The following is a 21,652-nucleotide window of genomic DNA, read 5'->3' as shown; positions in this document are numbered from 1 at the left end:
CAAGTCTCTTCAGCCATTCACTTGGACCTTGCACGGACGTCGTTTGCTATCCAACTCTGCCTTCACTCGTCTTACCGTCTTTTCCTCCGATTCAACAGAACTCTCGGGCGTTCGAAAATATCGCAATCATGTTCGGCAGACGGCCCTCCCAATCCCACAGCCGCTCGGAAAGCTTCTCAACTAAATACCGTGCGGGCAAAGCAGCATCCCGATCGAGGAAATCTTTCAGAGGAGGCGAGCCGCCAGTCATCTTGAAACGCTCAGAGCGAGGACAGAAACCAGAAAGTCCCGTTCCCAAGTATGCACCTCCCATCAACCCGCTTTCATCCATTCATGATCCAGTCGCTAACGTCTCTCGTTCTGTCGCCAGTCTAACGTCGGCCATAGTCACCCTCTGTGTAGGTCCCGAGCAACGTCTTTTTGCTGCCCATGAAGAAATCCTATCCGTTTCACCATTTTTCTCCTCCTGCTGCCGTGGCCAGTTCCTCGAGTCGGGAAACAAACAGATAAACCTACCAAGCGAACAACCTGAGATCCTTTCCTCAATACTAGAATATCTTTACAAAGGAGATTACTTTCCTCGCTTGGTACATAATAAACGGAGAAATACCTGGGAGTTGGAAGCTGCTGTGGATGAGAATGGTGCCCCCGTGCTTGCTGAATCGACAGTCATTGACCCGATCGATGGCTCTGTTGTCTTGAAAGACACCGCTATATAGTATGTCTCAATTGAGTCTCTCCTCCAACATTCTAGATCTTGCTAACGGCCCTATCCAGTTGTGCAGCCGATCGCTATGGGCTCTCCGAGCTTAAACGCCTAGCCCTACGAAAGCAGGGCCTCCAATCGGCTATCCAATGCAGCACTATCCTGTCCAGCGCTCGTTATGCTTATGCACACACTCCTGACACCGATTCGAAGCTACGTGCCCACTACCTTGCCTTGATCATTCGGAGCCGATCAACCTTCAAGAGAAGCGGAACAATGCAGATGGAGATGGAAACCGGTGGAAAACTCTTCTTCGATCTTTTCGTCGCCATGTGTAACCATATGGTAAGCTGATTGACTCCTCTTGCGGTTTATCGCGTCGCATCCATGCTAACTCTTCTCCTAACTTTTATAGGACGACATCACCGGTCCCTCAAAGTCTCCATTCTCGCGATAACTATAACGCTAGCTAGCTCTTTTTTATCAACTTTCGCACCACCCTCCCCTCAGGCGCTCCCTCTCATCTGCACCCCACGATACTCGTGAACACCAGCCCTACAAACTCACCTCGCCCTAGACCTCCCCTAACGAGGAAAATCCCCTCTCTCTATACTTTCCAACCCTTAACACTGTATTCTAATGCGACGCTCTCGACGTTTAATCGGCCTTGGACGTACCAAACCTTCGCAATTTCGAACGGCCAGATATATTCAACCCTGTCAACGACAAAGACGACGATACGGGCTAGGCCCTGGAGGCCACTTTTCACTCTTATCTTTCTTCTTTTATTGTACTATATTTCTATCTAATTCTCATCTACTTTCACTTTTATCTCTTTCCCAAACCATCACCCGCCGCAAAGGTGCATGACCCGGCTAAAGCCTTTTTAATTTCTTCTTCAAATTCTTTTGATTTTAGTCATTTACGTCCATTTAATAGCATTTTATACCCCGGTGATTTGATGTCTCATCTTTAACTTGCTTTTATATTGTGCTAATATGCTACCTTTGGGGGATCCTATCTACATTATCCTCGGCTTGAATATTCTACTTTATGGCGCTTATGAGCCTATTATATGAGAGTTCCCTTTTCCTTTTTATCGGATGTACTTTGCACATGTTTTAATAACAGCTCTGAAAAGAAATTGAGACCCGGTTTGTCAGAGCCGCTTGGGGCAGAGAAGTTGCTTTGAAGAAGCCCCCCGTTTTGGAAATTGCCACAGGTCGCAGAGATTATTACACATGAGTGTTTCTTCAAACTGTCTTGACTAAGTTGACAATCATCCGGTGTTGATGTCGTGGACCTGGGTATTGTTTTGGATATGGATAGATCAGTTTCAAGGGCTCATGTTCCATACAAGAACGAAGATAGTTGAAACAGACGAAGATAAATTGTGGTTGTTTAAAGTCACAAAGGGTTCTTTTTCTTATCCTCATCGAGACGTTTCATCGTCCTTGTCATATAGTTACCTTGTTTGAAACCCCAGCGGTGACAATAATTTGCTTTCGTATTAGTTTTGTTTTACACTTTGTCGGGCTCGCAAGATCCCTTGATGTCCTGCCAAGCGGATAGAAGGTACCGGGCTGATTGGAAAGCGCCGTCCAACTTCGCTACATAACGCTTATAGTTGATAAACTGGATAGCAGGCTTAAACGCCCGTTCCTGGAAAAGCAGTACCCCCTTTACTCAGGACGACGATACCGCGGTCGCGAGCTATGTAGCCTTTCATGAGATTCTGCAGAAAGGGAGTTAGTTAATCTCACAACACAAATCCTTAACCAGTTCCATAGCAATTCCTCTTACCTTGTATATCAAATTCGACAAATAGCATTCGACCTGGTCAATCTCCGCCCTCAGCTTAACCGGAGTAAGTTTGTCGCTGTTCTCCTCCCCATTATGTTTTCCGTCCTTTCGCGGTAGAGGTGGTGTAGAATTGGACTTGAGTCGTATAGCAGCAAGGAATTCCTGAACAGGGACACGAGTTCGCCTGATAGGTGTTGCACCGGGTGGCGCCGGATCGAACCCACCAGCGATAAACACTTTTCTGAATAAATTGCGCAATGCAATATCACGACCTCGTTCCAATGGGAGGTAGATCATCTGTTTGGTGAACGCGGCGCCTCCTGCTGAGATTGCAGCATCGAAACCTGCAAGATCTCCTTTTCGAATGCACTCGCAAAGCGGTCGGAATAGTTGTTCGAGGCGAGGGAACGGGGCTAATAAGCGTTTTGAGGGTAATGTGCGGGTGGTGACGAGATGGCATGGGACGAGGTACATGAGGATAAACCTAGTGTACATGAGAGATAGTTCTGTGTGGAGGACACCATAAAACGCACTCTTTATTTTTCATTGCATCTTTATGGCAAAGATTCCAGGCGTATGTCAAGTGTTCCTCTGCCTACTAAAGGGGTGACTAAATGTTAAAATCATGATTGGGAATGGTGTGTACGCACCTCCTTGTAAGACTCCTCTAAAAAGAGAATCACCCCGAGATAGTATTTGAAAGTGACAATATGGGACTTGGGGAATGCTGTGAGAGGTGGCATATCCGCTTGAGATGCTTCCATTGCATGCAATAAACTCTTGCAAGACGACACGGTGCCAAGCTGCAATTTTTATTTCAGAAAAGCGGTCAACGCAAATGGTTTTGACGTATGTTCATCGTACCTTGAAATATGTCTTGAATGAAAGATTTACTGTACTGTAGACTCCCCACTTGCGAGATTCCTCGATTGGTGCCCTGTAAACTTAGTTAGGGAAGGATATCTAACAGATATTTAGGAAAGGGAGCGTTTCAAGCGTACCGGTCGTGTAGACATAACGTAAACATGCGGTTGATAACACGCGATGCATCTTCAAGGTTTTTGTTTTTATGCACATCAGAGACCACATCCTCTTGAAAATTGCCTCTTGATGCATCAGGGCTCCCCTCAGTCTCTGCGTCTGCCCTGATGGCGAATGCTCGGAGATATTTTCCAGTCACATACAGACATGGTAACGTCCAGGCCTGGAACCCACAGCTCGAGTAACCCTTGATCATCAAATTGGAGAATTCCTTCCAGCAAACAAAAACACGGTTCCACGAAGCCTTTGTTGGATTCTCTTCGAACTTCACAAGCTCTCCAGCGACCTTCCAAAAGGTCACAAAAATGTCTGCCCAGGCATTGCCTTCAAGCTTTGGGAGCCTGCTGCCTGTGCTGCGATCATCAAGAAGAGCATATCGGACATCAGAAGCAACATTCATAGAATCCGTGAAATGGTAGAAAGAGTCCAACCGGTCTGGCTCAGCGGGGGTATTCGCGGGTGTAATCACATCGGCTAGCGCTGAGCCGGAGCCAGTGAACTGCGCGTCCTTGAACTTTGCAAATAGAGCCGTCATGGTTTGAGATATTCTAACAGCACTTCACTAGAACATCAGTCGTACAGACCCTTTCTCCATGCTGTGTTCACAACAAACACCAACTGCGTCAAGTGAAAGTTGAAGTCCGTCGCGCTGATAAGGTTCGCGATAAGAGCAGCGGGGCCTTGGCACGCCAAACCCAGGAGGGCCTAGCGCCGATTCCATGCTTGGTTAAGCGAAGCCCACAGCCCTAGCACCAACACAGTCGACAATTCTCGTGGGAGTTCGCGGACGGTTCAACAACAAACGACAACGACAACAAAATCCTCTCAAAGTGAGTTGCTCCATTGAAGTGTTTTCGGTCGAATGCTAACATTGCGTCTAGATGGGTAAGTTTGCTTTTCATTTCGCCGTACCCGTGTTCTCGCCGTGTGCAGTTCGGTTGGTGTCCAGAAAGAATTTCACGTTGGGAAAGTCGACGCAAATGCGAGCTGGGAGAAGTCCTCGGGGTCGATTTCGCGATGAGAAGTGTCCCGATTCCGAGTTTTATCGCCGTATTGCAGTTGAAAGATCGTGAAGAGTCAAGCCGGAACCACCGAACACCACGCAAAGCCGGGCCGCCGATTTACCTCTCGAGATATACTATCTGCGCAAGTTCTGACTCTCAATTGTAGGGCGTCTTAACGAATACCAGGTCATTGCGCGCCATCTGCCCACCGAGGCAAACCCAACCCCCAAGATGTACCGCATGAGGATTTTCGCGCCCAACACCGTCGTCGCTAAGTCCAGATTTTGGTACTTCTTGATGAAGTTCCGAAAGGTCAAGAAGGCCACCGGTGAGATCATCAGCGTCAATCAGGTATGTGGCAATTTGGGTTGTGGATGTCATTTATCTTAGGATTGAACGGGCTCTAAGATTCCCTACTTTTAGATCCACGAGAAGCGCCCACAGAAGGTCAAGAACTTCGGTATCTGGATCCGATACGACTCCCGCTCTGGAACACACAACATGTACAAAGAATTCCGCGAGATGTCACGAACCGACGCTGTCGAGGCTTTGTACCAGGACATGGCTGCCCGCCACCGTGCGAGATTCAGCTCCATCCATGTACGCTTGATTTTCGCACCATCCTAGTTTTAGGAAGACCATGGTATACTGACAAACTCATTAGATCATCAAAGTTGTCGAGATTGACAACAAGGATCTCATCCGCCGCCCCTACATCAAACAACTCCTCACCAAGAACCTCAAATTCCCTCTTCCTCACCGCATCGCCAAGCCTCAGGGCAAGCGCGTCTTCGCTGCCTCGAGACCATCCACATTCGCATAAAGAGGTTGCGTTGGGGGGTTTCCTTTACGTGGTGGAGAGTTCAGCAGTGGGAATGGAGTTTGGGTTCGACCGCATTTATGTGACTGCAGGTTATTCCCAGGGCCATGCATAATGAGTCTTAAATGCAGTGTCTGCCAGCAATTGTAACCAATAGGGGTTAGATGGCTACCATTTTCATTCTCCGGCTTATGAACGCAAATATTTCCAATTTCATCGGTTCGGAAAACTGCTCAATTCACTGCCGGGATCTTCACTTATTCAGCACGTAGGACTGCGCAAAAGATGTAAGAGTTCCAAGAATTCAGATGCAGCCCAGATATGCAAGGCTAGATTTGGTTTATTCTGATAAAAAGTTTTGTAAACTTCATTCTGGAAATAGGCAAAAAATCATATCATCGGATCTAGTTAACTATGCATTGTGGAACCAACCAAAAAATGCGTCGGTTATGGAAACCAATATCTCATTCACCTTGATTTATCCCTGTACCTCCATCATCTAATTTTATTTTCTTTCTCTCCATGTTTATCATTAATACTCGTAAACCCTTTGGACCCGTCAACCTATGAACTGTGTTTGCATCAGAGCATAGTGAAATGAAGAAAAAAGAGGCCAAAAAGATCCAGAAACAAACGAACCAGTCAAGATTTACCGATACCCGAGAGACTGCAAAAGGACTATCTTAGTCGCGGAAGAGTTTTGTCCCTGTCCCAACGTCCTCGGGCTTCGTGAAATGATATTATCGCTTTGTCAGCACAACGTCATTGTGAGGATCCAAGTTCTCATTTTCCCGCAATCCGACCTCAACAACATAACAACTAGCCGACCGCTGCAATTGAGCTCAATTCTCGTGCTGCCCACGGATATTCAAGATGTTTGCTCGATTTATGTTCCGGACCTGTAGGCCCGCAGGCCAGGTAGGTTGCAACCGTTTCAATTGAAAGCGCGCGGTCGTTGACAATTGGGGTTCTGATCACCATAGGCCGTTCGCAAATACGCTTCCGAAGCCTCACCAAAGCCATCGTCCAACGCCCCATTGTACGGCGGCCTGGCTCTTGCGGCTGGAGGCGCTTACTATTATTGGCAACGCCAACAATCTGATGCGCCGAAACCTTTGGAGGTTGTGCGCAAGGAACGTCCAAATGTTTTCGTCGGTGGTGATCAAGGCTGGGTCGACCTGAGACTTGTCGACATCCAAATGCTTAGCCACAATGTTAAGAAGTTTCGCTTCGAATTTCCAGATCCAGAGGCAGTATCGGGATTGCATATCGCTTGTATGTTGATTCTCAATTGATCGTCTTTGTAACGTTGGATTGTTGCTAATTATCACTTCACTAAAGCTGCTCTGTTGACCAAATACAAGGGTCCAAAGGATGAGAAGCCAACTATTCGCCCCTATACGCCAGTCAGTGAAGAAGGTAGGATTTTTGGCTCCAATATTGACCTCACTCCTTTTCACTGACAGCTCCCTAGGGCAACCCGGGTACTTGGAGCTCGTTATCAAGCGGTATCCTAATGGCCCTATGTCCAACCATTTACACAACATGGCCGTCGGCCAACAGCTCTCCTTCAAAGGGCCCATTCCCAAATACCCTTGGGAAAGAAACAAGCATGATCATATCTGCATGATTGCCGGCGGCACAGGTATCACGCCAATGTACCAGATCATCCGTAAAATCTTCAACGACCCCGAGGACAAAACGAAAGTGACACTTGTCTTTGGTAACGTCACCGAAGAGGATATCTTGCTAAAGAACGAATTCGAATTGCTAGAAAACACCTATCCCCGGCGGTTCCGCGCATTCTATCTCCTTGACAACCCCCCGGCAGATTGGACACAGGGTACCGGCTATGTTAGCAAAGAGCTGCTGAAGACTGTGCTGCCGGAGCCGAAGACTGAAAATATCAAGATCTTTGTTTGCGGACCTCCTGGGATGTATAAGACTGTCAGCGGTCCGAAGACAAGTCCAAAGGACCAGGGCGAGCTTACCGGCCTTTTGAAAGAGCTTGGATACAGCAAGGACCAAGTCTACAAATTTTAGGCGTCATATTTTCAGCGTCGAGCGCTTTTACAGACTTGTCGTGTATCTCGGTTGCTTCTTGAGCCTGAGGACGCTTTTATAGAATTAGTAGTACACGATATTACCTTGTACCAATACAATAACCATACCAGTCGGAGTATTTTGTCAGTTGAGCTTATGTTCCTCAATTCAAAGCAACTAATGAGAACATTCGGCAACCGTTTTAAGGAAACTTCTTGGTTTTGCAGTTTCCCTCTTACGTATCCACGATGGAAGAGCAGGGTCCAAGACTGAAGTTATTGAGAAATGAGAGCTGTCACGTATGGGTGGAACTCCATGAATCGTGCAACGTAAAGCCGTGGCAAAAGGGCCCTTCAGCCATCAATTATGCCATAGTATGCTTTCGAGTCAATGCACCTACAACCGCTCTATAAATTGAACCTATGGCACTAGACTGGGCTATAATCACCCCTGGGAACAGCAGAGACTGGCTGCGCGCGTTGCCTAAAGGCACTCAGAGCCGGTTCGTGGAATTTCCCAATTACGCCCTTCAGCTCTAAATCACAGGATGGATGTGACCTAGAGTATCTAGGGGTGCTGGAAAGAAGAATATTTCAATGAACTGGAAACATAACTATATCTAAGAATTCAGGCAGAAGGCTTAGAGGACCACTACTAGGGACTCCAGCGCGGTTAGCAGAACTAATTCCAAGCTCAAACGAAAGAGGAAGCCCCTAGATATTATTTTATTGAAAGACCCCATAGGCATATATGGAGCTGAAAAGTGGTTCTAGAGAAAGGGCTGACTATTCCACAGACCCCATGTTTCCTTCACAGTTGTAGCCATCCATAACTAATGAAAGGGTAAGAAAGTCGGCTCCAGAGGCAGGCTGGCCGGGAAACGAAGGCCCCTATCATTCTTCAAAACCAGGGTCCAGGGACGAATGGAATTTGCCGCAATTGAGATGTCAATGTCTTTTCACCAAATGAGACGCGTTGCTCATCCAGGATTTAGAACCGTCCTCATCGGCCGTGCTCTCCTTTGCAAATGAAGGCAAATCTTCATCAACTGCTCGCGGCCGAGGAATTTCAGCGGTGTCAATGAATGTAGGAGGTAGTGTGAGGTTGGACCAACTGGTACTTCCAAAATGGCGAAGACAGCAGCAGCTCATCAATGGCTGGGGTAGAGCTAGGTATCATCATAAGTCTTAAAATGAATGTTTATGTTGCTGAGCCAATTTCAATTTCAATGATTGTACAGAGTACTCCCTAACTAGTTATGTACTGGAGAAGGCATGGTGGTGGCCTAGATTTGGTTGAATGCCTAAAGTCAGGAGCCTATCCCTGGAAAGCGTCTCCATTAGGACATCACAGGCGTTGCGCACCCGAGTTCCAGAGCCCAGGGCTTAACCGGCAGCCTTCAGGTTGTGTAGATTGCTCCCATCAACCCACAAAGCCAAAGGCATTCTGAGAGGTTATCCTTGACTCTTTTCCCTGCAGGCATTTTCCTTCGAGAAATACTGTGAGTGGAAGGAAGAGTTTTCTTTAAGTGTTTTCATAGCTCTGATGAAAAATGGTGGTTAGCTAGGTCCTGAATGCGTAGGAATCCCCTCTAGAGTCGCTCTTGGTGGACTTCCATGGGGTCCCTTCTCTGCGGCGGGTTGGGCATCCACGAGCGGCCATCCACAGGGACTTGGCACAGCTAAAGTTAAGCGGGGGCTCAAGGGAGGGTAGAACGGCCACGACTCTACACATTTCAGGATGTACACATTGAAGCGGTACTCTGGGACTTTAAGCTGAGCCGGCCGCATAGTTATTGCTTTATAGGATATGCAGATTGATTTATCAAATTGAACATCACAGGCCCTACGCAAGATCAGGCTGGGGAATAGTGCGGGAAAAATGGGCATTGACCACTGCCCTCCTAGTAGTTTTTCGGGGGGCAGGAGTGCTAAAACTCAGGCGTGCCCAGCAACCCGTTGGGGGGCCCAGCCCGAAACAAAGAAGGGAGGGAAGTTTTAAGCGTTAGGCGATCGCGGGCACCGCGGAGGGCAAGCTCGTCTTTGTGAGCAGCACGCTTAAAGTTGCCCTCTAGCTGGGGGCGCAACGGGAGCAGCAGTGCTGCCGCCAACTCTGCAAAGGGCACCCGGCCCCAAAGCGCCCCCCCGGGCGTCGTGAATGGATCAATGGATCAGCCTTTAGAGCTAAGTATTTAGTGGACGCCATTCCCACCAACCCCCAAAATTTCTGCCTCTTGGATTTCTTTTCCTCCCTTTTTCCCACTCTGCCTCTGCTTCGCAGCTATTCTCGCTCCCTCAGCAAACAACCAGCTTTAACATCGATAATTTGCGATAATTTTTTTATTCGAGTCCCACGCATTTGCGAGGCTGTGCGATTATTTGACTGATTGGTGTGTTCGCAATGGCGCCGCCCAAGCCTGAGCAACCGCTGTCGGTGCCGCCACCGCAGCAGTCCCAACCGCCGGCACAACAGCCCAAGGACAGCACCGCGATTGTCACCGTCAACATCGACGACTTCACCAGAACACGCGATAGCGTAAGTCCAGCGAGATTCTGCGTTTGGATTATCGTCTTCATTGGCTTTCATTGCGCTGGTTAACCGCCAAAACACGGACTGGCGACTCGAGCATCTGAATGTTTTGTGTTGTCGCGTCACCCAGCAAGCTCTCTTCCCCAAGCAGTTGACACCCCGCTACTTTGTACCCAGTGGCGGTATCCCCGCCTTGCGCCCGCACTGAACACCTCCTGGCTCTCCCCGCATGATTATTTCACTTCTCAATTGCAAATTGACCGACCTCAGACCGCTAATTTTCTTTCTCAGGTTATCTTCGCGCTTGCATCTCTCCAATCGGCCGTTTCCGACCTCTCCAAGGCTTACATCAACCATGCCAATACGGTCTTAAATCGCAACCCATCTTCGCTTGATCTAGGTGGAATCACCACCAACCTGCTTGAGAATGGCCTGCTTCCCGTCCCGCGACCCCATAGCCCAGCGGGTGATGGCGATCGGAAGAAGAAGCGCAAGCGCGCCCCTCCGGATCCCAATGCGCCAAAACGGGCACTGACTCCATACTTTCTGTATATGCACCACAATCGCCAGAAAATCGCAAGCGAGCTGGGTGAGAACGCCCGGCCTAAAGAGGTGGCTGATGAGGGCACAAAACGCTGGGCGCGCATGAGCTCTCAGGAGAGAGAGGTAAGCTTTCTGCAAGTATCCGCTGTTGAACACTACATATCAACTAACCGGCGTCGTCTTCTTTATCTCAAGACTTGGCAAAGCCTCTACAAACAGAATCTTGATGTCTACAAGGCCAAGATGCGTGCCTACAAAGCCGGCCTGTCTGTTCCCGAAGACGAAGCGGTCAATGAGGCCGTGGCAGCCCAGCAACAATTGCACGAAGGGGTCCGCCAGGCCACCGAAGAGACCTCTGATGAATCCACATCATCGTCCTCTGACGAGGGAGACGAAACCCCCGAGCCCATTCGCGAACCGACGCCGCCCCGTTCGTCTAAGCGGCGCCGCACCATCGACCTCAAGAGCGTGTTAGCCCCTGCTCCCTCTCCACCAAAGAGCTCACCTGCCAAGAAAGCTTCACCAGAGAAGAAGAAGAAGGCAGCGAAAACCCCAACGACGGAGGAGAAGCCCAAGCGTGCGCCTGTTGCTGTTGCCGAGACTTCCAAGCCTGAAAAACGGACCCGCAAGAAGCGCAAGAGTGAAGCTGCTGAGTAAACGGAATTATCTACTTTGCTGTCTGTGGGATTTTCTCGTCGTACTAGTTGTGTTTACGGTGTTGCTCCAAGGCAGTGAATTGGTAGCCTATCTGCATTCGTTTCGGGTTCAAGTTGTGCGTGTACTACAAATTGATCGTTGTTGTGTATTGACTAGTGCGAGTATCTAGGAGAAGGATGCAAAATGGAGGATGATTGCTTGCAATCTTGCCTGTGTCTTCTTTGATTTGAGCCAAAATTGCAGAGTTTGCGTTTTCAATCTATCCTTAGTGTTAAATGTAAAAAGTCAACTGTCAAGTCTTTAGAAGTATTATCTCTGAGCTGATGTCCCACTGTAGCCGTCGGAGGCCCCGGGTGGGCCGGCCATCAGCAAAACTAACGGGCTTAGCCGTCGTGGGCCTGGGCTGTCGGCAACCATCCTCCCATGGATAAAGAGACCGGATGGCGTTCATCGAAGTGCCGGAGTATCCTGGTGCTTGACCCGTTGGATTGCACACTCATCGAGGGCAATCAGGACCTCTTCCTTCTGAGAAGCCCCCCTGCTGCTGGATGCCTGTGGTTGACGGAATCAATGATAATTCAAGGCACAAAGCTTGATTGCAACATTTCCCCTCCGGTCGCTTAGTTTGTCGCCAGCTTTTTTATATAAAGTTGGGTGCCCTTCCGGCTATTCTTATAATCTTGCTCTCCAAATGTTCTTTTTGCCCTTTCTTTTCCCTTCTTCGTCCAGTTGTCCGGCCGCTGTGTAGATCAACCATATCCTTTTTCTTTTGATATATTCCGTCCTCTCAATTGACGGCCGTCTCCCGTAGTAATCCTTGGATCTTGATCGACCGGTGACAAGACACGCCAAGGTGGCCTTTTGCAACTAGCAATGCAGCTCATCCCTCGAGAGGTAGGCCATTCGCCAGCCCTACGTGGCTCAATTCTCTTTTGAAACGGAATCTCCCATTGAAACGATCGGTCATCTCCCCTACAAAAGCGGGCATCTCGTTTCGCTTGCATTCTCCCAAGTGCAATGGCTAATTCCTCGACCAGATCGATAAGCTCACCATCTCCAACCTGGGCTTCTTGGCTCAGCGCAGATTGGCTCGCGGCGTGCGCTTGAACCATGCAGAGGCGACGGTGAGTGGTAACTAGTTTGATCGCTAGTTGGTTCTTGAATTCGAGTTTCCCGGAATCCCTCATGGCTGACATGGATCTGTAGGCCCTGATCGCGTCCAATCTCCAAGAGGTGCGTGGGAATGCCGCTCCCAAGACGCTTGGAAAAGGCTTGGAACATTAGGCCTGCTGCGACTTTGGGGTTTGAGCCTGCGAAAGCGGGTTGATGTGATCACTCTTGCTAACATGCGGTTGAACAGCTTATTCGCGATGGAAATCACTCCGTGGCAGATCTCATGTCAATTGGCAAGGAGATGCTTGGGCGTCGCCATGTCCTTCCAGGCGTCGTGGCCACACTGAGCCAGATCCAGGTTGAAGGCACTTTTCCAACCGGAACGAACCTCGTCACTGTCGTGAATCCTGTCAGCTCAGACGATGGAAATCTAGAGAAAGCTCTCTACGGCAGTTTCCTGCCTGTGCCGCCAATGGATGCTTTTCCGGATCCCAATCCGGATGATTATCAGCCGGAGAAGATGCCCGGCGCGTTAATACCAGTCAAAACCAATAAGAAGATCGAGCTGAACGCCGGGAGAAATAGAATCATGCTCAAAGTGACAAGTCGAGGAGATCGGCCAGTTCAGGTTCGTACATATACAAACTTCCATGCTTGCACACAACTATTAAGGCTCGGCTAGGTCGGCTCGCACTATCATTTTATAGAGGTAAACCCGCAACTGGATTTCGATCGTGCAAAAGCTTATGGTTATCGGCTCGATATTCCAGCTGGGACGTCCATCCGCTTTGAACCCGGCGCCACCAAGTCAGTTCCTCTCGTTGAAATCGGCGGCATTCGGTTCATTCGGGGAGGCAATGCTATGGCATCTGGACTGCTGGATTACCGGCGAGTTGACGAGATCCTGATGAAACTCCAAAAGGCTGGATTTGCGTATACCCCAGAGCCGAAAGCAGGCCCGCAGTTAATCGAACCTTGCTCGATGACGCGCGAGGCATATGCTCGCATGTTTGGCCCGACCACAGGAGATTTGGTCAGACTTGGATCGACGAATTTATGGGTGAAAGTCGAGAAAGATCTGACTCGCTATGGTGATGAAAGCTCCTTTGGTGGAGGTAAATCTATCCGAGATGGCATGGGACAAGCTACAGGAAGGCACTCTGCAGATACCTTGGACGCTGTCGTGACCAACGCACTGGTCATCGACTGGACTGGTATTTACAAGGCTGATATCGGCATAAAGGACGGGCTTATATGTGGAGTCGGCCAAGCGGGAAATCCGGACGTGATGGACGGCGTGACTCCGAACATGATAATCGGCTCTACCACCGATGTTATCTCGGGGGAAGCAAAGATCGTGACTGCGGGAGGAATTGACACGCATGTACACTTTATATGCCCGCAGCAGGTGGAGGAAGCCCTCGCCTCTGGCGTTACCACAATGCTTGGTGGTGGCACTGGTCCTACTGAGGGTTCTAACGCAACCACATGTACGCCGGCTCCCAATCATTTCAAGAGGATGATGCAAGCCTGTGACCGTTTACCCATGAACATCGCCTTGACCGGAAAGGGTAATGATAGCGGCCTCCCATCCCTACGAGACCAATGCCGTGCGGGGGCTGCCGGACTGAAAGTGCACGAGGATTGGGGTGCAACGCCAGCTGCTATTGATACCTGTCTCAAGGTTTGCGACGAGTACGATATTCAGTGCCTAATCCATACCGACACATTGAATGAATCTGGCTTTGTTGAACAAACCATCAAGGCCATCAATGGCCGAGTCCTCCACACATATCACACTGAAGGTGCCGGAGGAGGTCACGCTCCAGATATTATATCCGTGGTCGAGCATCCAAACGTTCTTCCTAGTAGCACAAACCCCACGCGGCCATTCACAACCAATACTCTCGACGAACATCTTGACATGGTCATGGTCTGTCATCATCTGTCCAAAGACATACCGGAAGATGTCGCCTTCGCAGAAAGCCGCATTCGATCCGAGACTATCGCTGCCGAAGATGTGCTCCACGACATGGGAGCGATCAGCATGCTCTCGTCGGACTCGCAAGCCATGGGCCGCTGTGGAGAGGTGGTTACTCGAACATGGACCACGGCCCATAAGAACAAACTGCAGCGTGGGCCTCTCAAGGAAGACGAAGGTACAGGCGCTGATAATTTCAGAGTCAAGCGCTATATTAGCAAGTACACCATCAATCCTGCTATTGCGCAGGGAATGGCCCATACCATCGGGAGCGTGGAAGTTGGGAAGACCGCTGATCTGGTTCTGTGGAAGTTTGCGAATTTTGGAACGAAGCCGAGTATGATATTGAAATCAGGAATGGTTGCTGCGTCTCATATGGTATGCTACTTTTCTTTTTCCAGAAGTTGACCGAATCTCTGGTGATAGTTATTCATACTAACATATTGGGCTCCAGGGTGACCCTAACGGCTCCATCCCGACCATCGAGCCCATTATTATGAGGCCAAGTTACGCTGTAAGTCTTAGAACTATTACCATCTTGTTCAACCACACCATTGAACTAACCCCTGAAACCCTTTTTTTTTCACGCCCCAAAGAGCCTTACCCCTCAAGCCTCGATCATGTTCGTATCCGAAGCATCCATCAAGCTCGGCATCATCAGCAGCTATAATCTGCAAAAGCGCATCGAATCAGTGAAGAACTGTCGAAATGTTAGTAAACGCGATATGAAATACAATGACACGATGCCTAAAATGAGGGTCGACCCGGAGAGTTATGTAAGTTACTGAACCGCATTGTCTCAGAATCTTTATTTGCGAAATAGGCTGACGAGACGGCTGTATAGGTCGTTGAGGCGGATGGGGAAGTGTGCACGGCTGATCCAGTGTCGGAATTGCCGTTGACGCAGGAGTGTTATGTGTATTAAGAGGGTGGAACGAAACGGGGGAGACATTTACACTATCGTGATCTATAATCAATAGGGTTATTTTCTTTTAGAATAGCACATAATCGTCTTAAACCAAACGCTCGTCCTCAATACCTCCGAAATATGGATAGATAGAACCACCGATTATATGGCACTAAACTAACACGAGAACCTCCAATTTATCGCCCTTGATGACGCCCGCTCCAGCGAAGAAACAGAAAATATAAGCAAATATTGTTTAAAGCTCCTCATCCTCCACGGTATGGTTATTACCTGCCGACACGAGCGAGTGGAAAAGCGCCCATGTGTCATCCTTGGCCGCACGATACGCCGCCATCCTCGAATGAGTCCTTTTCAACGCAGACACTACCCGACCCTCACATCTTTGCGGGCTAAGCGTTACATCGTCGTCATCATCATCCAAGGGGATTTGGATAGATTCTTGAGATCCAAACGCGGACGGCGAGAGAGATAGGGGGCTGCTCGATGCGTATTCATATTCTGCGTTTTCGAGTTCGGCTTCGAGTTGAATATTGGCGTCAATATCTAGCGCGGATTGACTATCACCCCTTTCCGCGATTGAGCTGACAGACGGTTGTGTGTTGAGATTATCAAGCTGCGATGAGGAGCGTGGTTGGGACTGCGAGTCTGCGAATGAGGATTCAAAGTAGAAATCAAGTTCGTTGTTGAGAGCCTTGGCTTTCAAAGCTTGTTTTATGGCTTGGATCTTGATGTCCGGTGACGATGAAGATTCGTCTGGTTGGGAATTCGAAAGATTGCTTGTAACTTGCGACGGGAAAGAAAAGGACAGTTCCGTATCAACGGTTGTAATCTGTCTGGTCCCAAGGGGCCGCTCGTTCTCTTGCTGGGATTGCTGCTGCTCTGAATCTGAACTTATGTGGATAACAGGGTATTCGATTCTCTCCGGTACGACTAGCTCCTGAGAGGTACCGGTTTCGATGTTAGATCTTTGCGTTGATCCAGCAGTCGAGGATGCATTGCTGTCAAGGCGTGGTCTCTTTCGCGGGCGAAAGTCATCTTGCTCGATCATACTCTTCATCTCGTTATCATGGGAGAATACGGCGCCTGAACATAAATGGCCAAATAGATTTTCCATGGAGACTGTTTCAGTCCAGGTATCTGCGTCGACCGTGCAGGGATACACGTCAGCCGGCCGGAAAGCTTCAACCAAGCCACAGAGTTCTTCATAGGAGGAATGGCGGGAGTAAGGGAATCTCTATCATGTTGTTAGTATCCAATATCAACTTTCGGGAATGGTAATACTACAATAGTATTTGGTAAACTGCTGATTTTATTTGGGGTGAGCGTTGGAAGAATATCGCTTTTTGATCCTTGACTCAACATCGCCACTAGGCTTTTCAGTGTCATCTCGTCCTGCTCCTTAAAACCGTAGGAGTCCAGCGATAACGACTTTGACTGAGTTTCATATGCCTTCGAGACTGCGTCTATAATAGCTTTCCTTGTTGACGGATCCTCGATGTACTCGGAGCACAAGTCAGCAAAACGTTCCACGGCAAATTTATCAGGAAGTTGAAGGTCGTGGCTCTGTCTGAGATCACCCATTCCACCGCCCGCTCCCAATTCCAGCACATCGCAACCTTCTTTGGTACGGGTAATTATTGGAGTTATATAGACCGAAGGCCCTGACTCTATCGTTGAACACACAACTCCGGGCTCGCAGCTATGGACTTTTACCGAGGGCGTATTTGTTTGGTCCGTGAGACAGCCAGACACTCTGGAATTGCCCAAAGTGAAGCCACAGAGATACGGAGCCTCGTCTACTCCAAATTCATGGTTAGCTCTTAGCGAAAGCGATCGATAAAGCGCCAATTGATATTGGTCAACGTGTATCTATTGGTGCGTTAATGGCAGTAGCATGAAGTGCTGGCATATTCATTGAGGTACCTTCGTGTTGAGTGCGGCAGATAGAGCTATCCAAACATCTTCATAGCCAAATGTCCAATTTCGAAGGTAAAATATAGTACCTTCAGGGTAGGCTTTGACCTTTTGTAAGAGCTCTCGAATTCCCTCTGCTTTGGAAGGGAAAGTCGCGTAGATATCTGATTTGGTAGCAAAGGTTGTGTCAAGGTATATCCTGTTGAGACGCCGGTTTCCCAGTGTATAGGGAATAAGGACGGGATTTCTGATCAGGCTTTGAACCCACCAAGGCTCCGCTAAATTCGATAAGCCGCTGCTCACGTTCATAGCGTGGGGTGTAGAAATAAACCATACCTCTGACATCGCCGGTGTAGAGAATCGCCTTGTCAGGTCCTTCGATCAAAAACATAACAGCACCGGGGCAATGGTTTGCATTGAATAGAGTGACACGAATAATATTTCCGGGTGTCAATTCAATTTCAGTAGGGACTTGGAGTGGAATCGGTCTCTAATTCACATGGTGTAAGCCAACAGCTTACCACTTCAACGAATGGCGATTGTACCAGTAGTTTGGCCAGGTGTTTATATTCCTGCTTCCTCGACTCGAGTATCCCTTTGGCAAAATTCATTCGATGGGGATACTTTTCAATGCGTAGGAGGATCTGCAAAGGTTCAGTTGATGGCTCTAAACATCGCCAGATTGCCTGGTCTACTTGCCTCCCTTGTAGCTGCAGAGCAGTAAACGAAGGGTGATCTGAGGGATTCCAGCCCCTGGAGATGGTCACTATGCACATGGCTCAGAAAACAGGCCCGAGGCGGGGGCTTGTCGGGGTTCTTTCGAAAATAATCGACTATCGAAGCATGGTCAACGCCTTTACCTGTCTAGCATCTCAGGATGTTGGGGCCATAGTTACTTCGGATCAGAGGAAATTCTAGGGTAGTCAGTGGGTTGAATTCACACTCGATAGCGAATGATCAACGGACCTTCGATAATACCATTGAATGTCGACATTATGTCCACAAGTAGTTTGCTTTCATTGCCTAGATTCCGTCACTTCTGTGGTCTGCGGACGCCCTCAAGCAACCCTGCTGTTCGGATAAGGGAGAGTCAAGTATTAGTTATAACTTACTGTTGCGCTTTCAACAGCGGCAACCGCAGCTCTCAATGCACCTAGAAATGTCCAGCATTTTCTGGACAGTCACCCTGACATCAGCCTCCTTTCGCATCTCTTGCTCTCTCACTTGATTCTCTTCAAAGGAGCCTGTTGGGGCTGAGGACCAGCTACCACTCCCTGTGGCTTGCCAAGGCTGTTGTTTGACATGTTTGATCCCAGTTTCCTTGTTGGTCGATCGGCCATGAAGGAAGAGAGAATAGAGTCATATTGCTTCAGCTGTCTTTTACAATCAAGTGGTGACTCTTTGTGGTGCTTTATAGATACTAGCTACACAATGGTTTGCCAGTTCCATGATATCTCTAGTGATCTTGCAGGCGACCTTTCCCATCAGCACAACGGGCCAATAACTAGTTCACTAGTTATAGTGAATTAAGGTGAGATCTTGCCCAGTGTTCATTACTAGTTATTTGTCTTTTTATACATCTCTAGCCAGCCGACAATGGCCTCAACACCTTGTGACAACTGCGCTTCTATGCATAGACCTAGTCTCAAATTTGTCAACCATTGCCGTATTTCTAGACTGAGGACGCACATCAGAGCCTGTAGCATATAAAACGCCCACTTTGGAAGCCTTTGTTAGTAATTGACCAACCCAATAGGGGAGATTAACTCTTCTCCTTTTGTACGGTTGAAAACTGAAATACGGCATGGAGTATAGATTGTGAGCTCTCCTAGTCTTCCAACCTGGGGAATCACATGATAGTTATCACGTCGTCAAGCAAGTCCTTAAAGAGCCGGGAAATCTTTGAGGATTGGGACGTGAGTGCCCGACAGCTTGTTGCATTGACAACATCCAGGAATTTGAAGCCTTGTTGTTTGCGAAAGAATCAACCAAGGAAAAGTCTTGACAAACACCAGGCTGAGCCTTGAGATGGGAATTTCACTGAGACCCAAGCCACTGACGAAACTGGGAGCCTTTATCTTGTTGAACATCGGCTAATACCATCTCTTCCGTGAGCAGGCAGCTGGACGGCAACCATAATGAAGGATCAATCGGCGGATGGAATCGGATCCGGGGCTGCAGATTCAACAAGCCGTAACAGCAAAGACTCGCGGGCCCACGGTTACTTTGACTTGGTTACGACTGTTCCTATTGATTGCAGTGCTCCCTGTCGCCCCCACTGGCTTCAACGAAGAGCCTGGCTGAGGCAATCAATCCCAGGCCGTGGCTGGCTTCTCGCCGTCTCGCGATCATCGCCTAGAACCGACGCTGGCCCTTCCCTTCGGCTGACCAAAACGTTTTTCCTGGGGCGCGGGCCCCTGTGTCTCCAGGAAACCACCACGTTCGCTTCTCATATTCGACCAGCATCTGTGGGAAGCCTGCAAGTAGAATGAAGCCACGATGGTACTCTCGAAACGGGTAACCTTCCGTGCAGACTGCATTAACGCAGCCGGCCAGCTATATTAGGACATTGCCCTTGTAGACTGTTACGGCATGGGCTATTTGCGCGGGGCTGTGAGGTTGAAAATAGCAGATGCACCTTGGGGTTAAAGACGGATAAGAAACCGACTCTGCGACTCTCTCGAGCTTCAACGACGTCGATGGCTTGGTCTTCAATACATTCTGGCTGCTGAAGATGATGCACGGCTGTTGCAGCTGACTTTGATGATCCGTGAGACGCCTTTTTGCCTCGTGAGCGAAAGGCGCCTGCATTGCCCCGTCATCCGTCAGTTGTTGGTTTAAACGCCCGCCTTTTCTCGAATTCTTTTGCTTCCTCTCTGCTCTCTTCCCGGGTCGACAAAAAAAAAGGAAGAAGAATGAATTAAAACAAAATTGAAAAAATAAAAAAGCCCAGGCCTCTTTGTTTCACGTCTCTTCCGCTTTGAGTTATTAAGGGGGAGACCGGCGGAAACACATCCTCGCCGACATCTCAGTCGCTTCACTAATCAACTACATTCACTCAAAGAAACGAATCCTCCCGAGAACTGCTGCCTACAGACTCCAATCCTGAGGCAAAAGTCTCCGTGGCCCGAGCACGCTTCACCTCCGCTGGCTTCTGCAAATCTTCGCTGAACAACGCACCCTTCGCTCCCCTCCACCGCCCAAAGGACAAGATCTCACTTTATTCGCACTGAATCTACAGAACTAGCGCAAGATCTGTTGTTTCCTTTGCAATCCAGCCTCCTCGAGATTGTCAAGTCGCTACACCAACCGCCCTGTACTCTGGTTGAGACGGTCAACTAGAGACATCCTCCTTCCATAAATCGCCTGTCCCCGCCGTTGTGAACACGTACCCAAACTATCGCTCGCTTCACGATATCACCGATTGATTCCTTCATTGGTTTTCCCTTCCTGGAAACCCGCAGGCGCCAGCAGCGGCAATCGCGATGCGTAAACCGGCGGTTTCACAGCTCGTTTACAATGTCCTCTTCCCTAAACCCCGTTCAAATGATCCTACAAACTTCGCCTCTCACATAATGAGAAATCTTGTCCCCGAAGTCCGTGTCGAAATAGCAACGTTCTATGGGTCTTCAGATTGCATTGAGGCGCAGTATCCCGGTCTAGACTATTCATTTCCGCCGCACCGTATGAGATTGAGCCGGTTTCACCACCATCGGAAGTTATTTAAAGCCTTTGACGAATTACGGCTGACGGCAGAGGAGATTGCAGTACTTTGTCGCTGGGAAGGAACAAAATTTGCTCGTGATCGATATGAGCGAGAGGCAAGAGTGCATGTGCGGGACACCACGGTGGATGGTATCCTTGTCCAGGGTGTGCACGTACCAGCGTCGGTTACTTGGTACGGGAGCGACATCGATTCAGACTCGCAGTTGGCGCCGAGCGATGTAGAGCCTCACGGGCCTGATACAGCCTCGAGCGACACTACAGCAGGGGAAGAAAGTAGCGAGGACGAGCTGGAGGAGAGCGTTGGATTTGCGCTGAACCAGCATCTTCTCGAAGCCACAGCAGCACGGGAGCGGGGAGCGAACGTATCCCTTGATGATGTTTGGGAACAGTGGCTCAAGGACGCCATCGAGCGTGGCAACTATGAAGACATCCTCCATACAATCAGGGACGGCTCCGGCGATTTTTCCAGGGCGATCCCATCTCCCAGTGCAATATACGCGAATAATGTCGCTACCCGTCAAGTCATGCAGCGCGCACCCAGCACGGCGCTTACTCCCGGGCTTCACATTCCAGACCCATCGGCCGGTCCTCAACCGAATTCGAGATGATTCGCTTTTGGCACTTCCTTCTTTGGATTGTTCAATACTATTATATCAGACTGGTTATCTTTTAAGACCCCCGCTGTTGCAAAGAACAACTGGATACTTCTTTTGCATAGCGTTGGCGTGGCGCTACTGGCGGTTTATGGCGTTCAGATTTCTTTCTCCTGGAATGAAAAGCGGGTGTTGGCAAAGGCGGCGGTGATGTCCGATATACAAATTTTCTGGTTTTTCTACCCAATTTC

The 21,652-nt window shown here is 49.0% G+C and overlaps 9 protein-coding genes across 9 annotated transcripts; 7 read left to right on the top strand and 2 right to left on the bottom strand.

Annotated features, from left to right (window-relative positions):
• Window positions 1-128: 128 nt before the first annotated feature.
• Window positions 129-1,163, top strand: UREG_06622 (uncharacterized protein; the record flags this gene model as incomplete). Its single annotated transcript, XM_002583609.1, has 3 exons — window positions 129-718; window positions 778-1,051; window positions 1,122-1,163. 3 exons carry the CDS (start codon window positions 129-131, stop codon window positions 1,161-1,163), a joined length of 906 nt encoding a protein of 301 aa, XP_002583655.1.
• Window positions 1,164-2,354: 1,191 nt separating this feature from the next.
• UREG_06621 (COP9 signalosome complex subunit 12) lies at window positions 2,355-4,085 on the bottom strand (the record flags this gene model as incomplete). The annotated part of the gene is made up of 6 exons (XM_002583608.1): window positions 2,355-2,441; window positions 2,510-2,993; window positions 3,043-3,104; window positions 3,160-3,312; window positions 3,374-3,446; window positions 3,511-4,085. The coding sequence occupies 6 exons, from the start codon at window positions 4,083-4,085 to the stop codon at window positions 2,355-2,357; spliced, it is 1,434 nt and encodes a 477-aa protein (XP_002583654.1).
• Window positions 4,086-4,785: 700 nt separating this feature from the next.
• Window positions 4,786-5,377, top strand: UREG_06620 (60S ribosomal protein L20; the record flags this gene model as incomplete). Its single annotated transcript, XM_002583607.1, has 3 exons — window positions 4,786-4,905; window positions 4,978-5,154; window positions 5,219-5,377. 3 exons carry the CDS (start codon window positions 4,786-4,788, stop codon window positions 5,375-5,377), a joined length of 456 nt encoding a protein of 151 aa, XP_002583653.1.
• An 870-nt stretch (window positions 5,378-6,247) lies between these two features.
• UREG_06619 (uncharacterized protein) lies at window positions 6,248-7,417 on the top strand (the record flags this gene model as incomplete). The annotated part of the gene is made up of 4 exons (XM_002583606.1): window positions 6,248-6,292; window positions 6,358-6,649; window positions 6,716-6,793; window positions 6,849-7,417. The coding sequence occupies 4 exons, from the start codon at window positions 6,248-6,250 to the stop codon at window positions 7,415-7,417; spliced, it is 984 nt and encodes a 327-aa protein (XP_002583652.1).
• A 2,400-nt stretch (window positions 7,418-9,817) lies between these two features.
• UREG_06618 (uncharacterized protein) lies at window positions 9,818-11,146 on the top strand (the record flags this gene model as incomplete). Its single annotated transcript, XM_002583605.1, has 2 exons — window positions 9,818-9,952; window positions 10,124-11,146. The coding sequence occupies 2 exons, from the start codon at window positions 9,818-9,820 to the stop codon at window positions 11,144-11,146; spliced, it is 1,158 nt and encodes a 385-aa protein (XP_002583651.1).
• Window positions 11,147-12,019: 873 nt separating this feature from the next.
• On the top strand, window positions 12,020-15,165 carry UREG_06617 (urease; the record flags this gene model as incomplete). The annotated part of the gene is made up of 8 exons (XM_002583604.1): window positions 12,020-12,040; window positions 12,184-12,270; window positions 12,353-12,379; window positions 12,507-12,887; window positions 12,942-14,618; window positions 14,695-14,754; window positions 14,837-15,016; window positions 15,085-15,165. The coding sequence occupies 8 exons, from the start codon at window positions 12,020-12,022 to the stop codon at window positions 15,163-15,165; spliced, it is 2,514 nt and encodes an 837-aa protein (XP_002583650.1).
• Window positions 15,166-15,403: 238 nt separating this feature from the next.
• On the bottom strand, window positions 15,404-17,391 carry UREG_06616 (uncharacterized protein; the record flags this gene model as incomplete). Its single annotated transcript, XM_002583603.1, has 3 exons — window positions 15,404-16,402; window positions 16,450-16,964; window positions 17,172-17,391. 3 exons carry the CDS (start codon window positions 17,389-17,391, stop codon window positions 15,404-15,406), a joined length of 1,734 nt encoding a protein of 577 aa, XP_002583649.1.
• A 1,829-nt stretch (window positions 17,392-19,220) lies between these two features.
• UREG_06615 (uncharacterized protein) lies at window positions 19,221-19,574 on the top strand (the record flags this gene model as incomplete). The annotated part of the gene is made up of 1 exon (XM_002583602.1): window positions 19,221-19,574. The coding sequence occupies one exon, from the start codon at window positions 19,221-19,223 to the stop codon at window positions 19,572-19,574; it is 354 nt and encodes a 117-aa protein (XP_002583648.1).
• Window positions 19,575-20,567: 993 nt separating this feature from the next.
• UREG_06614 (uncharacterized protein) lies at window positions 20,568-21,416 on the top strand (the record flags this gene model as incomplete). Its single annotated transcript, XM_002583601.1, has 1 exon — window positions 20,568-21,416. One exon carries the CDS (start codon window positions 20,568-20,570, stop codon window positions 21,414-21,416), a length of 849 nt encoding a protein of 282 aa, XP_002583647.1.
• Window positions 21,417-21,652: the final 236 nt, after the last annotated feature.

This window comes from Uncinocarpus reesii, genomic scaffold (genome assembly GCF_000003515.1).
Source record: "Uncinocarpus reesii 1704 scaffold_4 genomic scaffold, whole genome shotgun sequence".
Lineage (NCBI taxonomy): Eukaryota > Fungi > Ascomycota > Eurotiomycetes > Onygenales > Onygenaceae > Uncinocarpus > Uncinocarpus reesii.
Note: the sequence above shows the minus strand (reverse complement) of the source record. Positions and strands in the feature narration are given on the sequence as shown.